This window comes from Phacochoerus africanus, chromosome X (assembly GCF_016906955.1).
Source record: "Phacochoerus africanus isolate WHEZ1 chromosome X, ROS_Pafr_v1, whole genome shotgun sequence".
Classification (NCBI taxonomy): domain Eukaryota; kingdom Metazoa; phylum Chordata; class Mammalia; order Artiodactyla; family Suidae; genus Phacochoerus; species Phacochoerus africanus.
Genome location: NC_062560.1, coordinates 101,779,346 through 101,797,983, shown reverse-complemented (window position 1 = coordinate 101,797,983; position 18,638 = coordinate 101,779,346). Strand labels below are relative to the sequence as shown.

The window sequence follows — 18,638 nt, the reverse complement described above, 5'->3', positions numbered from 1 at the left end:
TGGCCTGGGAACTTCCATATGCTGACGGTATGGCCATAACATAAAAAAGAAGTTAGTTGAATTGAATGATTCCATTAGCCTCCACAATGCCCCCTTTCTTTGTTCACCTTTGACTTTCATAGTTTTCTCTTTAGCTGTCATTCCCCTTTGTCCTTCTACCCCTGGCAGTGGTGTGTCAAGGACAAGGTTAGCCTGCGATGGCCTGGTATTTTGGAAAACGGGCTCCTTTCCCATGGGCTTCTCTAAAGCTCAGAGGTGGTTTATTTCCCCTGTGGATAAGAAGCCTTGCTTAGTGGCAGGGGCAGGGGTGCTGCTGTGTCTGTACCGATGGCCTGGGGACTCACTGGTGATGTCAGTTGTTCCTGTTCTCCTGCTGAATTTCTGAGGGGCTTCTGAATTTCCCTGCCCCTTTGCTCCTTCCAGATCTCCAGATGGAATTTGTGTGTGCGCGCGCGCGTGTGTGTGTGTGCACGCACACAGTAATTAGCGAGCATCGTGTGGGCCTGGGGTTGTCATCCTCAGGCAGAATCGTGGTATCAGCTCATAGAGTTTGAAGGACTTGAATCGAGGGTCAATACCTTTCAGCCTAAGCCCACCTGAAACACACCTGCTGTTGAACGGGCTGGGTTCATTACTCATTGCAGCGAGCAAGAACACACACTGCGCGGGAACTGCAGGGCTTCTCAGTGAGAGGGGCTGAAGCTATCTTGACACCAAGGACCCTGTCAGCTCTTCCTGTGGTTTGGAAGCTTATGCTCTACCAAGGCCTCAGTCATTCTCACCGGGTGATCTCTCAAGTCTGCCTTAACCTCAGAGCCTGTGGTCACCCCTCTCTAGCTCCAGAGAAGTGTCAGGGGCTGACACGGCTAGATGGTCTGCAGCCCATCCATGAAACAGCAACGGTACCTTGACTATTTCTGGGATCAGAACATATCTGGGGAAGGGAGGTTGGCTCCAGAACCTACTGAATCCCACATAAGGATACTTAAGTCAATCACAGCAAGATCCCAAGTGGAGATACAGTCAACGCAGTCTCTGCTCGCCTCTCCACAATGCTCTTGTGTATGAATATAACATCCTTACTTTGAGTTATGGCGCCAATCAGACCTCCCTCCCCTCCACACAAAACTCCCATCAAAAATGTCAGCATTGATTTATAAAAGTTCGATTATCAACTGACATGCTTCCCTCGACCCATCATCCCTGGCTTTCGATAGAAGGCTAGATTGATTGGAGAATGTACAGTTGACTCTCAATTGATTATCCACACTACTGGAAAGGAACACAGGAACGGATCATTCTCCTGTGACCCAGAATCAGAGTCATGGGAGAATTAGCTTTTCGATGGTCACTTCAGTTGTTTCCCATTTAGGGCATTTAAAACGATGCTGCGATAAACATTCTTGCGTGCATATTTTTGTGTTCAAGTGTGAGGGTATCTACAGGGTAAAGTTCTAGCAGTGATGCTACTGGATCAAAAGGTATGTGTATTTTTTCAATTTGGATATGGCGAAATTGCTCTTCAGAGAGCATTTACACTCCAAAATGTAGGAGAGGATCTGTTTTTTCCCATCCTTGTCAGCATGGAACATCATCAACTTTAGAACTTTTTGACAATCTGATAGATGAAAATGTTAACTTAATATTTTGGTTTATATTTGTTTTTACTTATGAGTGACACCGAGCCTTTATGTTTCTTTTTCTGTAAACTGCCTGTTGTGTCCTTTGTTTGGCTTTTATTGATTTATATGTGGTCTTGACAAATTAAGGAAATTTGCCCGTGTATCTATATTCATTGTAAGTATTACTTCCTGGTTTGTTAATTTTTTTGACTTTACGTTTTTTTTTTTTTGGCCAAAATCTTAACATTTTTTTATGTAATCAAATATCTCCATTTTTTTTTTCCTCGTGGCTTATCCATTACAATTTTGTCTCCCTGGGCACACGCATGAATAGTAACAGACCTCCAAATCTAATGGACCCCCAACACAAAGCAATAGATCATATTTTGTACACTTGTCTTTTCTGGGGGGGGGGGGTAACAGCTTTATTGAGCTATAAGTTGCATATTATACAATTCATCTACTTAAGGTATACTATTCAATCCTTTTTAGTTTATTCAAAGATTTGTGCAACCATCACCACAATTCATTTTAGAGCATTGTCATCACCTCAAAAATAAACCCTATACCCTTAATACTCAAAGAAAGGAATTCAGCCTTCCGGTCCTAAGTAAGACACTTTCTGTGTTGATGTGTTTGCCTAATCTAGACATTTCATATACATGGAGTCATTGTATTTTTTAAGGAAGGGTAATTCTCTCTAATGGCAATTCTCTTTGTCTGTCTTTTCTTGCATAGTTGAAGAATCTAACTGAAGCATAAAGTGTAGGGTAAAATGCCTATATGATGTCCTGGATATCAAATGATCGTTTGGTTTTTGCTCTCTATTTTATTTTAGTGATTTTACTATGGCTGAATCACTAAGTGAAGTTTCTAGCAGTATGGAAGTTCTGGAGCCCAGTGATGAGGGTGAGTAATCCAATAAAACCTTGATAACTAGAACTAGATTTGTTTACTATGTTTAACCCCTAGGAAAAAGAATCAAGTCACAAGAAAAAAAAGTTCATATCAAATTTCTAATGACCCTAGGCTCAGTCCATATTTACTTTTCCATCTTCTAATCCCTCCTCTTTCATCTCAAACTCCGATAGTCAAAAGCGTTTGGTCTAGACCCTGCAGTCTTCTTTGGGGGTGGTTGCCGTGGTCTACTTACTAAGGCAGATGAAATGTTTCTGCTTAATCAGAAAAAATTTCAGAGAAGGTCATAATCTGAGGGGTTCAAGGCGGGGGTTGTGCTGTAGATGGTAATCCAGATTTAACCAATAAATAAATTTGTAATTTGAAGAGTAAAGGGGGGGATAGTGACAAAAGACGCCACCATAGGCTTCTGTTAAATGGGAATCAACTGACAAAAATGTTCTTTTTGCAAAACCTACTCAGATGTGTATCCATTGCCTAAATGATGGTGCCACCTATGAGTGATAGGAGACCATGAGTGGGATAATAGAGAGGCAAAGGTCACTGAACAATGATGAACTTTACCGGCACTGAAAAAAAGTGTGGACGTTGGGCAGACGGAACCGTAAGACATAAGATGAGACAGTGAACTTAAACATGGACCTGAATTTAACTGTTCACTGTGTTCTTCAGTTTTTACTGAGTTTTCTTAGCAGCGTATGGTGCAGAAGACTTGGAAAGCTATTCTTCTTTCAGGAGGCCAGAAAGAGATCCACCTGTCAAGAGTCAATAAATCTCACTGCTGTTTGGAAAATGGCGATGGAGACCCTGCCCAGGGGGGTCCTCACTGGGCAGGAGTGATTTAGAGTGTGTTTGAGGGAATTCCTATTGTGGCTCAGCAGAAAGGAATCTGACTAGCATCCATGAGGACGCAGGTTCAATCCCTGGCCTCGCTCAGTGGCTTAAGGATCCGGCATTGCCATGAGCTGTGGTGTAGGTCGCAGACTCAGCTCAGATCCCACGTTCTGGTGGCTGTGGTGTAGGCCATCAGCTGTAGTTCCGATTGGACCCCTAGTTTGGGAACCTCCTCATACTAGCTCGGGAGTCTGTGCACATCTCTTTCCAAATGTCACATTGGTAGCTTGAAATTGACTGTGATGGGAGTATTTATATCACAGAAATAGGCAAACGCTACAAATAAGGGCATTTTCCCCAGAGATCTAGTTGGTAAATATTTTCCAGCAAAAAACTGATTATAGTAATTAGCATAGTACAGGAATCAGGATTTTACATAAAAATGTCTCACTATTTCATAGATTTTAGAAATCATTTGCCCAGCACGGGGGTGGGGATTAAGAAGAAGCCCAAAGAACAAAATATGATTATTTTAGCCAGCCTAGTCTGTCCTGTATATTTTTCAGCACTTTCTCAGTGAATCTGCACAATAGTTCTATGAGGGCAAACATCATTTGAAATAATTTATCATCATAGAAATTAGTTTAATTTTTTTCCTTAAAAAATTAAAGAAGGAGGAGTTCTCTTGTGGCACAGTGGGTTAAGGATCTGGCATTGTCCCTGCAGTGGCTTGGGTCGCTGCTGTGGTGCAGGTTCGATCCCTGGCCTAGGAACTTCCAAATGCTTCAGGCATGGCCAAAAAAAAAAAAAAAAAAAAAAAAAAATTAAATTAAATTCAAGAAGGAAACATGAGAAAATAGATATTTCCTGTTATATCTTCATGCTTTAATCTATCTCAAGGTAGACTTGCCAAGTTTATCCCAACCATGACCCTTTATAGGCACATCCTAGTAGATGAGCAATTCCTCAAATCATTCGAAACTGAAGTTACATGAATAACCACTATCAGACATACATCCTGCAGTCTTCTCTCATTTTCCTACCCCATGGTGGCTTCTGCTTCTAAGCATGTGTATTTTAGAGTTCACTATTGAGTTGTAGGTATGGGATGGGTCCCCTTATTGATAGATAGACTAGGATGGGTAGAATTCATGAATCAATTCTACAGATAGAATTGAATCTGGTCTTAATAGACCATTATCAATTCCCTAATTCTAGCTCCCATTCATTAGCATTTACTATATGCCAGATCCTATGCCCAGCTCTTTGCTACATTATTTACAATTTATATCAACCCCAATAAGGGCCTGTGTTTAAATTACAGGATGCTTAAGAATGGCTCTGCTCACTGACCTTAATTTAAGGGAAGTGACAAGCCGTGTTGGTATTCTGCACCCCTCGATGAATTCAGTTGTTACTGAATGCTTTGCACCATGCTGGTTACTGAAGAGGATGCTAAAAAAGGCTTGCCTGTAGCCTTGATGTGGGGGACAGTAGCTAAGAGGTAGAACTGAGTCTTATTCCTTTCAAATTGAAACCCAAACATAAGTAAGTGCTTGACCTTAATAAGCCTTCATTGAATAGGTAAACAAATGAATGAATATGCAGATCAGAGAACACTCAGATGCAAAACTCGTGGTGCAAACGGTCAAGTTTTAGGTGTACAGAGAGGAGCGGGAATTGTAGGGATGGGAGGAAACTGGACTTAAGGCAGGCCTTGCAGTTAGAAACCCTTCTAATAGGCAGGTCCAGAAGTCATCAGTACACAAACAGGCCATAGCATTTTTTTTTTTTGCCATTTCTAGGGCCGCTTCCGCGGCATATGGAGGTTCCCAGGCTTAGGGGTCCAATCGGAGCCATAGCCGCCGGCCTACGCCAGAGCCACAGCAACGCAGGATCCGAGCCGCGTCTGCAACCTACACCACAACTCACGACAACGCCGGATCGTTACCCCACTGAGCAAGGGCAGGGATCGAACCCGCAACCTCATGGTTCCTAGTCGGATTCGTTAACCACTGCGCCACGACGGGAACTCCCCATAGCATTTCTGAGCTAGAAGGAGCCCTACTTCTGTATTTCCCAGAGTGTGCTTCTGCATAGGTGCACTGGGGAGACAGCATAGATAGGGCATGGGAGTTCCTGTCATGGCTCAGCGGTTAATGAACTGGACTAGCATCCATGAGGATGCAGGTTCGATCCCTGGCCTCACTCAGTGGGTTAAGGATCCAGCGTTGCCATGAGCTGTGGTGTAGGTTGCAGACGTGGCTTGGATTCTGTGTTGCTGTGGCTCTGGCATAGGTTGGTGGCTGCAGTTCTGATTGGACCCCTAGCCTGGGAACCTCCATATGCCGCAGGTGTGGCCCTAAAAAGACAAAAAGACAAAAAAAATTTTTTTTAATTATAAATAGAACAAACTTTCCATTATCTGCATGTGCAGAGGGCAGCAGCCCTGCAGATAATCTGAACCAATCAGCAATAATGGAAAAACATGCACAATGCATACCACACACACACACACACACACACACACACACACACCTTCCATGCAAAAGCCTTTGGTATCTGATTTCATCAAGCCTTTTGCAGAAGCAGCTTCTTTTCCCAGTAGCCCTTTCTTTCCAATTCCAAGCTCTCTCCCTTGCTCATAAATGCCTTCCTTGAGGAAGGACTTCCCTGACTGCACCAACACGACTGCACTCACTCCTTGGGTCTGCATCCTTTCAGCACACGGGTTGGTCAGTACCAACTCCCACATGGATTTCCAAGGATCCTGAAATGTTTGTCACATGTGGAGCTTGGCTCCAGTCCCTGGGATGGAGTTGGAGGCCGGGGGTACCACGTGCGTACGGTGGCTCAATAATCGCTGCATATGAACAAACTTCTTAGGGCCAAGTAAGAGGTGTGTGTTAATAGTTGAAATTGAGAGGCAAGTGAATGCCTGCTGATCTGGGCCTGAATAGAGGATGCCCAAAGGCCACCAGCTGGGGCCTGAGCTTCTGCTTTCACCAGAAGCTCAGACATTTGGTTACTGAGTTATCAAGCAGAGAACAAACCAGCGGAATGGTGCTGTGGGCACTGGAGGCGGGAGCCAAGACCTGCCGGGCCTCTGGTATCAGAGTCCTCATTCCCATCACGAAGGCCTTTCCTCTCCTGTCTTCCCTTCCACTCTCACACTCTGCCTCACTTTCACTTCTAACTTCCAGGAAAGAAGAAATTCAAATTTAAAGCCTTCAAGAGCTTTTTTGGCAAGAAGAAGAAAAAAGAGCCTGAAGATGCCCAGGGAGAGAGGGAGCTCAAACTGAGCTTGTCCAGCGGTAATATTAACATCTCTTCTCTGAAGCCAGTTCTGGAAAGTCAACACATCAAGCCTAGGTAAGCTCGGGTGGGGGGGGGGTGCAGGGGGCAGAGCAAGAGGCAGGTAACTGGGTCCAGGTCCCCCTTGGGCCGCCAAAATCACCAGTGGGCCTTTGGTCCCAGGGACTCTTGGCCTCCCTCCCTGTGGCAGCTGGGTCTGCGGCCATCGCCAACGCAGCCATGTCCTGGGCCCTTTGCCTGTGCTCCTCTGTGTCTGCTTGCTGTCCGGGCTGCACGGCTCAGTGGGTTGGAGCGTGACACATGCACACCCCACTCCCCAAGAGCCCTGGGTGAGACGCTCACAGCTACAATGACCTGAGGTGTGGGGCCTTCACCAGTGAGGAGCTGGAGGCATCTTTTCCAAAGGTAAGGATGGCCCCCATCATTCAGGAGGCTCCATCTGGTTTGCTTGCCCAGCCCTCATGCTCTAGACCTTGGCATGTGTGATTAAAGTCTTAGGTAGTGAAGCCATCTAGCTGGGTTGGGGCATAAAGAGGAAATCTCTGTGTTACCATCCAAACAAATAAGCGAGCAAGCCAAAGAAGCCAACTTCAGTTCTCCCCCCACCCCAGGAGCTGGAGGTGTGGGGGGGATGCAATAACTGGTCACAGAAGGTATGGGGAAGACTGTTTCTCAGCCACCACCACTGCTCCTATTCAGATTTTCATCTTTGAAGCCCCAACTTCCACACCTTATTGTGGAAAATCTGAATGCCCGGTACCCCCAGCTGTTCCCGAGTCAATCAGAGCCCCCCTCTATGGAGTTCCACTTGGGTCTGTTCCCTTGGCCTTAAACGCCAAACTTTTCTGGACTCCGCAAAGAGCTCATGTGTCCTGCTAGCCATTCCCTCAAGGCTTTGCGTGGAGGCAATGGGACCATTAGCGAACATGTTATACTGCCCATTAATGCACAATCGAGCCCTTAGAAAGGACCTTCATGAATGAAGTGAATTCATTGAAAGTGTGGAATTTCAGGAGTTCCCATCGTGGCTCAGCAGAAACGAATCTGACTAGCTCCCATGAGGTTGCAGGTTCGATCCCTGGCCTCGCTCAGTGGGTTAAGGATCCGGCGTTGCCGTGAGCTGTGGTGTAGGTCGCAGACTTGGTTTGGATCCCGAGTTGCAGTGACTGTGGTGTAGGCTGGCGGCTACGGCTCCAATTGGACCCCTAGCCTGGGAACCTCCATATACCGCGGGTGAGGCCCTACAAAGACAGAAAAATAGTAAGTGAGGAATTTCAGATGACTTTGCTTGTGAGAGAGATGGTTTTGCACAGAGGCGTTCGTCTCTTATCTCTCAAATCTCACCCTTACAGACCATTGCCTCACAGGTCTAAGGGAGACTGAGACCAGCCCTACAAAAAAACCAGAGGATGGGATGAGAGAGGGGAGTTGGGGTTTGCTCTGCTTTGTCTCTACAAATTGGCAAGGGCTGTCTCTGCCAAAGTTCTCCATTTCCCCTCTTTACTTGTCCCTCTTGCTCCGAAATGGTGCGTGTAATTGACGCAGACTAGGAGGATGTGTAGACGTGACCTCGAGGGGGTGGGGGGAAAGGGAGGGAGACAGAGAGAGAGGGTAAGAGGGCCCGAGTTCATGAACTCGTTCGTATATGAGGAAGGGTGTTTTTCTAAGGACCTGAGATGGGTTTTTTTGTTTTGGGGGGTTCTTTTTGCAAGGAGCACAGATTCGCTGAGTATAACTTAGGGTGCACAGCAGGTGCATGTGTGGATACAGCGTGTCTGGAAACATTGCTGTCCCAATGCTGCGTCAGTGCTATACGCCCATGAACTGTGTCTCTAGAGTCACATTCGTTTTCTGTTTCAATCGAGCCGAGCATCTTGCCTTCACCGCCAGGGCCACCTGGAGAGCAGAGTTTTAGGGAAAAGGTGGGTAGGAGTTTAATACAAAGTGGCAGACATCTGCCTCGTCTCCTCTCTGGCTGGCCCACATGCCACCTCAGCAGGGGTGCCCCATAACACCAGATTGTCCTCAGAGTGTGTCATGATCAAATATCCCATGTGCATGTCTCGAGGTCAGACAGGCTCACAGGGACAGTGTGGGTGCCAGCCTGCAGTGCCTGGACTGCTACTCTAGTGACCATTGAAAGATGGTTTTTTTCAAGTGCCAACCTGCATGTATTGTTTGGTAATAAGGATAATAAATGCAAAAAATATATGAAATGTTAAAATTAATTTTAAAACATTTTCATCTCTCCCTAAAGGCACCCCTGCGCCCATTCCTCCTTAACCCCACTCTAATCCTAGGTGACCATGTATCTACTTTTTGCCTCTATAAATTCGCTGACTCTGGCTATGTGGTCTTTTGTAACTGGCTTGATTCCCTTAGCATGTTTTCAGGAGTCATCCATGTCGTAGCCTGTATCAGTACTTTATTCCTTTATATACTGAATTGTATTCCATTGCATGGGAATATTTCACTCATCAGTTGACAGATATTTGGGTTATTTCCACCTTTTGGCTACTATGAAGAACGCTGCTGTGAAGATTTGTGTACAAGTTTGGCGATGGATATAGTTTTAGATGTATTTTAATTTCTCTTGGGTATATACCTAGAAGTTGAGTTGTTGGGTCACATGGTGATTTGATGTCTAATTTTTCAAAGGACCACCAGACTGTTTGCCAAACTATCTACATGATTTTCCACCCCTACCAGCAGTGTATGGGGGTACCAACTTCTCCGCAACCTTGCCAGTGCTTGTCATCTGAGTTTTTGCTTCTAGCCGTTTTAGTGGGTATGAAGTGGGGTTTCATTATAATTTGAATTTTTATTTCCCTGGCTCTTCTGCCCATTTTAAATCAGGTTATCTATATTTTTATTTATTCATTCTTATTGATTAAAAGACTTTGTATAGTGCCTTACAACTTTCAAAAGTTTCACACACATGATTTCATATAATCCCATAATAACCCTTTTTCTCACCTCCTCCTATACTGCCCCTCCCCCTCCCCTCTCCCCACTGGTAACCAGTTTGTTCTATCTGTGTCTGCTTCTTTTTTGTTTTATTCACATTCGTTGTGTTTTTTAGGCTTCACATATAAGTGCTATCATAAAGTATTTGTCTTCCTCTGTCTGAGCTATCTCACTTAGCATAGTGCCCTGCAAGTCCATCCATGGTGCTGCAAATGACAAAATTGCATTCTTTTCTATTTTTATTATGGAATTCTAAGATTTCCTTATGTATTCTAGATACAAGTCCCTTATCAGATATACAATATTTCTTTCTTTTATGTGGGTTGTCTTTTCATTTTCTTGCTAGTATTCTTTGAGGTATGAAAGCTTTTAATTTTGATGAAATCCATTTATCTATTTTTCCTTCGTTGTGTAAGCTTTTGGCATCATATCTAAGAAACCATTGCCACTAAGAAGTCAAGAAGTCTGAAGTCAAGAAGCCTGATTCCTCCAGCTCCGTTTTTCTTTCTCAGGAGTGCTTTGCCTATTTGGGTCTTTTGTGTTTCCATACCAATTTTGAAATTTTTTGCTCTAGTTCTATAAAAAATGCCATTGGTAATTTTGTAGGGATTGCATTGAATCTGTAGATTGCCTGTGTAGTATAGCCATTTTGAGAATGTTGATTCTTCCAATCCAAGAGCATGGTATGTTTGTGTTACCTTGGATTTCTTTCATCATTGTCATAGTTTTCAGAGTATGGTTTGTTTTTTTTGTTTTTTTTCTTTTTGCCTTTTCGAGGGCCACTTCCCGTGGCATATTGGAGGTTCCCAGGCTAGGGGTCGAATCGGAGCTGCAGCCACTGGCCCACGCCAGAGCCACAGCAACGCGGGATCCAAGCCGCGTCTGCGACCTGCACCACAGCTCACGGCAACGCCGGATCCTTAACCCACTGAGCAAGGCCAGGGATCGAACCGGCAACCTCATGCTTCCTAGTCGGATTCGTTAACCACTGCGCCACGATGGGAACTCCCCAGAGTATGGGTCTTTTGTCTCCCTTGGTAGGTTTATTCCTAGGTGTTTTATTCTTTTTGATGTGATGGTAAATGGGATTGTTTCCTTGGTTTCTCTTTCTGATCTTTCATTGTGTATTATTAAATTTTTTAATTTTTTATAACAAAATAAAAAAATTTAATTGAAGTATAGTTGATATACAATATCATGTTACTTTCAGGTATACGACATAGTGATTTGACAAATACATTATGATCGCCATGATAAGTCTAGTAACCACCCGTCACCACACAAAATTATTGCACTATTATTGACTATATTTCTTATGCAGTATATTACATCCTCATGACATTTATTTTAAACCTGAGAGTTTTTATCTCTTAATCCTCTTCACCTATTTCACCCAACCTCCATGCCTCCCATCTGACAACCACCAGTTTGCCGTCTGTATCTATAATTCTGTTTCTGTTTTGTTCGTTTTGTTTTTTAGATTCCACATGTAAGTGAGATCATATGGTGTTTGTCTTTTTCGGTCTGACTTATTGCACTTAGCATAATACCCTCTGGGTCAGCTCGTATTTTATTATTTTTTAATGGTATTGTAAATGGAAGTGTTTTCTTAATTTCACTTTCAGGTTGTTCATTGCAAATATAGAGAAATACAATCAATTTTTTATATTGGTCTTGTATCCTACAATCTTGCTGAACCTGTTTATTAGTTCTAGTAGTTTTTAATAGGTTCCTTAGGAGTTTTATAAATACCATCTGTGATTAGAGATAATTTCACTTCTTGCTGTCCAGTATGGATGGCTTTTATTTCATTTTCTTAGCTGATTTCCCTGCTGACACCTCCAGCACAATGTTGAATAGAAGAGGTGAGAGCAGACGTGCTTGGCTTGTTCCTGATCTGAGGGAGGAAGCCTTCAGTCGTTCATCATGATGATATCAGCTGTGGGTTTCCACAGATGTTCTCCATCAGGGTTGAGTCCATTTTTCATGGAAAGGTGTTGAATTTTTCCAAATGCTTTTTCTGCATCTATTTAAGTGATGATGTGGTTTTTGTTTCTATTCTATTGATATGATATATTACATTAATTGATTTTCATCTCTTAATCTTGCATTCCTTACGAGTCTCCCTTGGTCGCAGTGTATAATTCGTTTTATTTGTTGCTGGATTCAGATTGCTAGTATTTTATTGAAGATTTTTGCATCTATATTCCTAAGATATATTGGTTAGTAGTGTTCTTTTTGTGTGCTGTCTTTGGTTAACATTTTTTTTTTTTTGGTCTTTTTGCTATTTCTTTGGGCCGCTCCGGCGGCATATGGAGGTTCCCAGGCTAGGGGTCGAATCGGAGCTGTAGCCACCGGCCTACGCCAGAGCCACAGCAACGCAGGATCCGAGCTTCGTCTGCAACCTACACCACAGCTCACGGCAACGTCGGATCGTTAACCCACTGAGCAAGGGCAGGCATCAAACCCGCAACCTTATGGTTCCTAGTCGGATTCGTTAACCACTGCGCCACGACGGGAACTCCTGGTTAACATTTTTAAAAAGGGAAATATAGCCCCACATCCCCGAAGGTGTCTTTTGTGCCTTTTAGCCTTTCGTTTGCATCTAACTTTCCCGTAATTTGTCTTAATGTAAGTGTCATCGGCCTGGCTCCATTCCACATCAGAAGGTATTTCCATATGGGTTTTGCAAGCTGGAGGTGGGAGTGGGATAGGGTTGGTGCATAAGATGACTTTGAAAGGACAGATATAGCACAGAACCCTTGCGTGAAAGAAGAAAAGACCTGGTGAATAAAAGTATCCAGCATGTGGGCTGATATTCGATATTTTAAATCGAAACAAAAACACTAAAGAGAAATTAGGTATGAAAGATCTTTTATAACTCTCACCTTAATAACTGTAAGACTCAGGGTCTCCCCTTCTATTCCACAGTGTTGCCATTACTGAATTTTGTACTTCCTTCAGCAGTGATGAATTTTATGGTATGTAAACGGTAGCTCAGTAAAGCCACTATATAAAAAAGATATGTGTTGATCATTTAAAAAAATCAAATGTATGCAGAAGTACACAAAGTAGAAAATAATAGTACCTCTCCTGTTCCTAGTGCCATCCTTCGGAGAGAACCATCTCTAACAATTTGGTGGATATTCTTCCAGACTTTTCTCTATGAACATAAACTATATGTGTATGTAATATATGCATATGTATTACATGGGATCATAATACTGTTCTTTCTTTTGTCACTCGATAGCTCACAGACAACTTCCTGTGTCAGCAGACATGCTGCTGAGGTGTCTACAGGAGGCCATGTTGCAGACACACGTGTTTTTGGTTCCTACGGCCCCTGGCTACTTTCTTTCTTTCTTTTTTTTTTTTGTCTTTTGTCTTTCTCTCGTTGTTGTTGTTGCTATTTCTTGGGCCGCTTCCACGGCATATGGAGGTTCCCAGGCTAGGGGTCCAATCGGAGCTGTAGCCACAGGCCTACGCCAGAGCCACAGCAACGCAGGATCCGAGCTGCGTCTGCAACCTACACCACAGCTCACGGCAACGTCGGATCGTTAACCCACTGAGCAAGGGCAGGCATCAAACCCGCAACCTTATGGTTCCTAGTCGGATTCGTTAACCACTGCGCCACGACGGGAACTCCGTCCCTGGCTACTTTCATAGGACCTTTTCCTTCTTGTTCAGGGCCAAGAGCAGCATGGGGAACAAATCCCTGTCCCATGACAGCATCTTCATGGTGGAGCCTGAGCTGCAAAGATCAGCAAGCAAAATATGCCCCTTTCTAGAGATCCAGAGAGGCAGATCTCTGCAGGTAACAGTGAACGTGATCAGCAGTGCCTAATTGGATTACTCCTCTTCCATTCTCTACCCCTGTATGGCCAAAAAAATGAGAAGGGAGGAATTTGGACCTGCCTCTTAGCTGATTCTACCCCACTGTTGTAAACACTGAATGACAGAATGTATAAATATATGATGTGCTTCCCTAGCGCCTGGCACACAGTGTTGGCTGGTATCTCCATATTCACTTCTCTTGACATACCCCAGCAATGCTTTCCACTGTTAATGTGCAGGCACTCCAATCCCCATGTTTTTTCTTTCTTCCACAGAGATCTCATGTTTTTAGGACTCTGCCAAGAGCTGGAACTGGCAGTATGCATGGAGCTGTGTTTGGAGCTGGGCCCCAATATGCATCCAGAAGTGGCGTCTGGGTTGCAGGCTCCAAGATCACTGAGGTAATAGAGCAGACGTGTTCAAAGCCAGACGGATGCACCTAGGCTTGAATTCTTGCTCTGTACGTATTAGCTCTGTGACTTTAGAGGGATTGCTTAACCTCTCTGAGCCTTCCTTTCCTCGTCTGCAATGGGTATAATATTACTGTCGACCTCAAAGGGTTGCTTGTGAGCATTGACTGAAGACTCAGAGAGATTCAAGAGATTGCTCAAGCTCACCCAGACAGTTAGGGGTAGACCTGGAAATCTGACCCAGATGCGTTGACCTCGAAACCCATTGTCTTTCCATCACCCCAATCTCTAAGATGTTCAACCTTTCTGTCTCGGCCGCACCAGGAAGGAGGGCACATCTTTAGTCTCTGTAAAATGCAACATGCACATAGGGCAGTCTTTTACCTCCAGCCGATCCTAGCCATTGTTCAGTCAGACTCTTCCGGAGCTCTGATCTAGAAATGCTCCAGGGGGAGTCAGAGGTATTGCCAGGAAGATGACCCTGGCAGCTACATTCCTCCTTTTGGCTTGCGGGTTGGATTATCCCCAAAGATCCCTGTGTAACCCGGGGGGCCACACAGAGGAGGAGACCCTTCTCCACTAGGGGGTTGATTATTTTGCATTTGGTGAAAGATAACTGGGGCTTATTTCTGGCATGCCTGCTTAAGACCCATGTCTCGCTCTGATTTTCATACTGTGTGTGGAAGTTCTTCTGGGTACATTAGCCATGAAGGATGGAGACGCAGACAGTGGCGCTGATCTTAGTTTGTAAAGCAGCCCCTAGGTCAGCAGATGGTTGCCCTCTTGCACTCCAGCAGGAACAGTCACTTCCCTGAACTTTCCAGTCTTCAGTTTAAAACATCAACACCAGGAATTCCCATCGTGGCTCAGCAGTAAAGAACCCAACTAGGATCCACAAGGACACAGGTTTGATCCCCGGCCTCCCTCAGTGGGTGAAGGATCCGGCGTTGCTGTGAGCTGTGGTGTAGGTCGCAGATGCAGCTTGGGTCCTGCATGGCTGTGGCTGTGGTGTAACCCGGCAGCTGCAGCTCCAATTCGACCCCTAGCTTGGGAACTTCCATATGCTGTGGATGTGCCCCCCTCCAAAGGCCAACCCCCACCTAAAAAAAAAAAATCAACACCACCTTTTGCTTGTCTGTACTCCTTTGGCACCCAGTGGAAAAAAATCTAGGTACAGATGACCAAATGCCGTGGGGTTATTTCTCATATTCAGGAAGGGGAGACCTGTTTCCTGGACTCCTCTTTCTCTCTTTCCTCTCAGTCCCAGCAAAGGAGAGACTTGTACAGCAGAGATAGTCCATTTTACAAAGATAAGGAAAAGATGCCAGGGGAATTTCCTGTCACAATGAAGGGGAGGAGGAAAGCCCCAGTAGCCCAAAGACAAGCGTTCTTAACTTTCTGATTTGGGCCTCATGCTTTTGGCTGGCTCCCTTAGTCCCTCCCCTGGGAAACAGGGCTGGAGATAGAATAGGGTGTTAGCAGAAGCATAGTCATCAACAACCAGATTGACTTTTGCGTGAGAAACTTCCCTTAAGTGCCAAGGTGACATTCCTAAATGACAGGGTAGTTGATGGCATGAAATCGAGTGTGCTGACACTCAGTGTGGCATAGAAGCTGGAGTACTATGGAATTGGCCAATGGCTGGGTCCCTGAAGGGGCAGGATTCTTAATGGATTAAGTGATATTCAGAGCACCTGGGAGATTGTGGGCGAGGAAATCCAGGTATACACTTCTGTCAGAAATACCAAGACTGAACCACTTTTTTTTTGTCTTTTTGTCTTTTCTAGGGCCTCACCTTCAGCATATGGAGGTTCCCAGGCTAGGGGTTGAATTGGAGCTGTAGCCACCGGCCTATGCCAGAGCCACAGCAACGTGGGATCCAAGCCACATCTGCGACCTACACCACAGCTCATGGCAACGCCAGATCCGTAACCCACTGAGCGAGGCCAGGGATCGATCCCACAACCTCATGGTTCCTAGTTGCATTCCTTAACTGCTGAGCCATGACGGGAACTCCTGAACCATGATGGGAACTCCACGAACCACTTGTTTGTTTTGATTGGATAAATGCCTGTATCCCTCATTCCCCCGAGAGGGGGGTGTCAGCGCCCATTGGCAGGTATTAACTCTAGAAGTACCACAGTTCTCAAAGTAGGAGAGGAGCTGGCAACCAAAGAAACCATAACTGATTTAATGAGCCATTGGCAGTTTCACTGCACTGGCCGTGCGTACTTAGACATGCATGGCTTCACCTTTGAGGAGCCTACGCTACTGCCAGACTTTCACCTGATGTCCTGTCTGAAGTGTTGGGAATATGAGGGCCTAGATGACTCTTCAAGATGCTTCATGTTCTTTCTACTTGAGGACAAATCGACAGGAAGAGGTAATAACAGATGATTAGCATCTTGTTGACTCAAGCTGATTTCAGCAATTGAAGAAACTGTAACTACAAAGCAGTTTTTCCTTTTGTGCCGGGACCCGACTCTCCCTATGTAGCCCTTCTCAAGGAAGCAGCCACACCATCTCTCTGGCTGTTGCCTTTAAACTTCCTAAACTTGAGCATGGGACAGCCCCTTCCTGGCCCTTGTAGTTAGGAGACGGGAGTGCAGACTGGTTAAGAACATGGGCCTTAAAGACAAGCAGACCTTTGCAAATGCTTGCTCCGCTACTGTGAGCCGCAGAGCCAGTCATGTGATTTCTCGGACCTGGTTTTCCCTGTAGGTAAAATGGCGACCACAAGAGCAAATGCTTCGAAGAATTGTAAGGTTTAAGTGAAATACTTCTATGGAGAGCACTCCCTGCTTGGCAGGGAGAAGGATCTCAAATCAATAACCTAATTCTCCAGCTTAAGACACTAGAAAGAGCTGGGAATTCCTGTCGTGGCTCAGCAGTAACGAACCTGACTAGTATCCGTGAGGATGTGGGTTCGATCCCTGATGTCGCTCAGTGGGTCAGGGATCTGGCATTGCTACAGGCTGTGGCGTAGGTTGCAGATGCAGCTCGGATCCTTCGTTGCTGTGGCTGTGGTGTAGGCCGGCAGCTGCAGCTCCGATCGGACCCCTAGCCTGGGAACTTCCATATGCCATGGGTGCAGCCCTAAAAAGCAAAATAACAACAACAACAATAATAATGATTAAAAGAAACTAGAAAGAGCAAAGCAAACTCAACCCAAAGCTAGCAAAAGGAAGAAAGTAATAAAGATTAACACAGAGTAAAGCCTTCAGTCAAAGTTAGCTGCCATTAGTATAGTGATTATTACAACTGGATTTGGGGATGTTTAATCCCCAAGATCTCTTCTCAAGATCCCCCCAATGGGGTCTGGTAGTAATAAGAGGGCACCTTAGACATTGGCCAGGAGACGCCCACAAGCAGAACTTCATGGGGCCCTTTTTCTTTGGCTTTGAAAGTTTGACGGTCATCTGTCCTGAGCAAGAGCAGAGCCTGTGACAGAATCAAGCATGTCAGCTCCATGACAACAAGGATTTTGTTTTGTTCATCGCTGTAGGCCTGGTGCCTAAAATGGGTGAGGAACATTGTGCCTGCTTAGCCAGTATTTGTTAAAAATAAAATCAGGGATTCTGATCTACATCAAGAGGACCACGGCAGGGACCAGTGCCTCGAATTCAAATGTACCATAAACTTCACACTGGAAGCAACCAAATAAGTCTGCTGAAGCCCAAGAAGAACCCACATGATCAATTTTAGCCCCTTAGTAAAACTAGTAAAGCAGTTCTAACCAGGACTCGTTCTGTAGATTTTCTAAAAATCCTAGAAAATCAATCCTGACAGGCTTAAGATAAGCAACCAACACAGCCGAGATTCAGTTTAGACAATTCCTGAAATGATGGAATGATAAGACTAAGGATTATAGTTTGGATGTCAAGCCCAGATCATAACCCAAAGACTCACCTCCACAAGATCTGGACTCCCAAAGAGAAGCCCAAGATCAAAACAATGATCAGACTCAAAAAAGATTTATAGATAGAATCAGCAGGAAATAACACTGGGATTGTGGTTTTGATCAAACAAGTGATTTGAAGTTTCTGTCTTTGGGGATTGGCCAAAGTGTGCAGCAACCCAGAAAGTGAACCAAGGCTATTTGTCTCTGATTTGAGTAGGTACCAGAAGTGAAGTCAGGGAGGTAGGAGGTTCTTTCCTTGCCCCCTTTTTTTCACTTTGGATTTTCAGCCCTCTAACCATTAAACAACAGGAAAACACTAGTAATTTGGAGGAAGGCACACAAATTTTAACTTTTTTCCTTCTATACTCTTCCTGGACAGATCCCGCCCCTGCGCCCACGCCAGCCCAGCATCAGCCCACCTCTTATCCGATCTGACACAATCTCTAAGGACTTGGAAGAAATCTCTGTTGATGATGAGTCACCTAAAAGCCCACAAAAGAAGGTTTCATCACACAAGATCTTGACATTGAAGAAGGTGAGCGTTAGCTCCATCCCAAGCTGCATCCTAAGTTGCAGGTTGCAGGAAGTGCACAGGTCAGAGGCATAATCTTCTTGCACTTTCTTTTTTTCCTGCAGTAGCTCAATACTAGGGAGATGTTTGGGGAAGGAGCTGCCATTCTTAGCTTTTGATTTGCATGGCATCTTACAGAAAAATTTTCTGTCCAATTCTACAAACCAAATAATCATCACTTTAATTTATAAGCAATGAGTATTTCTGGGGGGAAAAAAAAAAACCTTTGTGGATGTTTTCAGCTATTTTATGAGGAGAACACTAGA

At 44.7% G+C, this 18,638-nt stretch overlaps 1 protein-coding gene across 1 annotated transcript in view; it reads left to right on the top strand.

Moving 5' to 3' along the window:
- Positions 1 to 6,434: 6,434 nt before the first annotated feature.
- The window catches only part of KIAA1210 (KIAA1210 ortholog), a 39,260-nt gene continuing 27,056 nt past the window's right edge, over positions 6,435 to 18,638 (top strand). The window contains exons 1-5 of the mRNA XM_047764246.1: positions 6,435 to 6,483; positions 6,578 to 6,746; positions 13,344 to 13,470; positions 13,766 to 13,891; positions 18,181 to 18,336. Of these exons, the coding sequence (XP_047620202.1) occupies positions 6,435 to 6,483; positions 6,578 to 6,746; positions 13,344 to 13,470; positions 13,766 to 13,891; positions 18,181 to 18,336 (627 nt within the window). The remainder of the gene's footprint in view (positions 6,484 to 6,577; positions 6,747 to 13,343; positions 13,471 to 13,765; positions 13,892 to 18,180; positions 18,337 to 18,638) is intronic.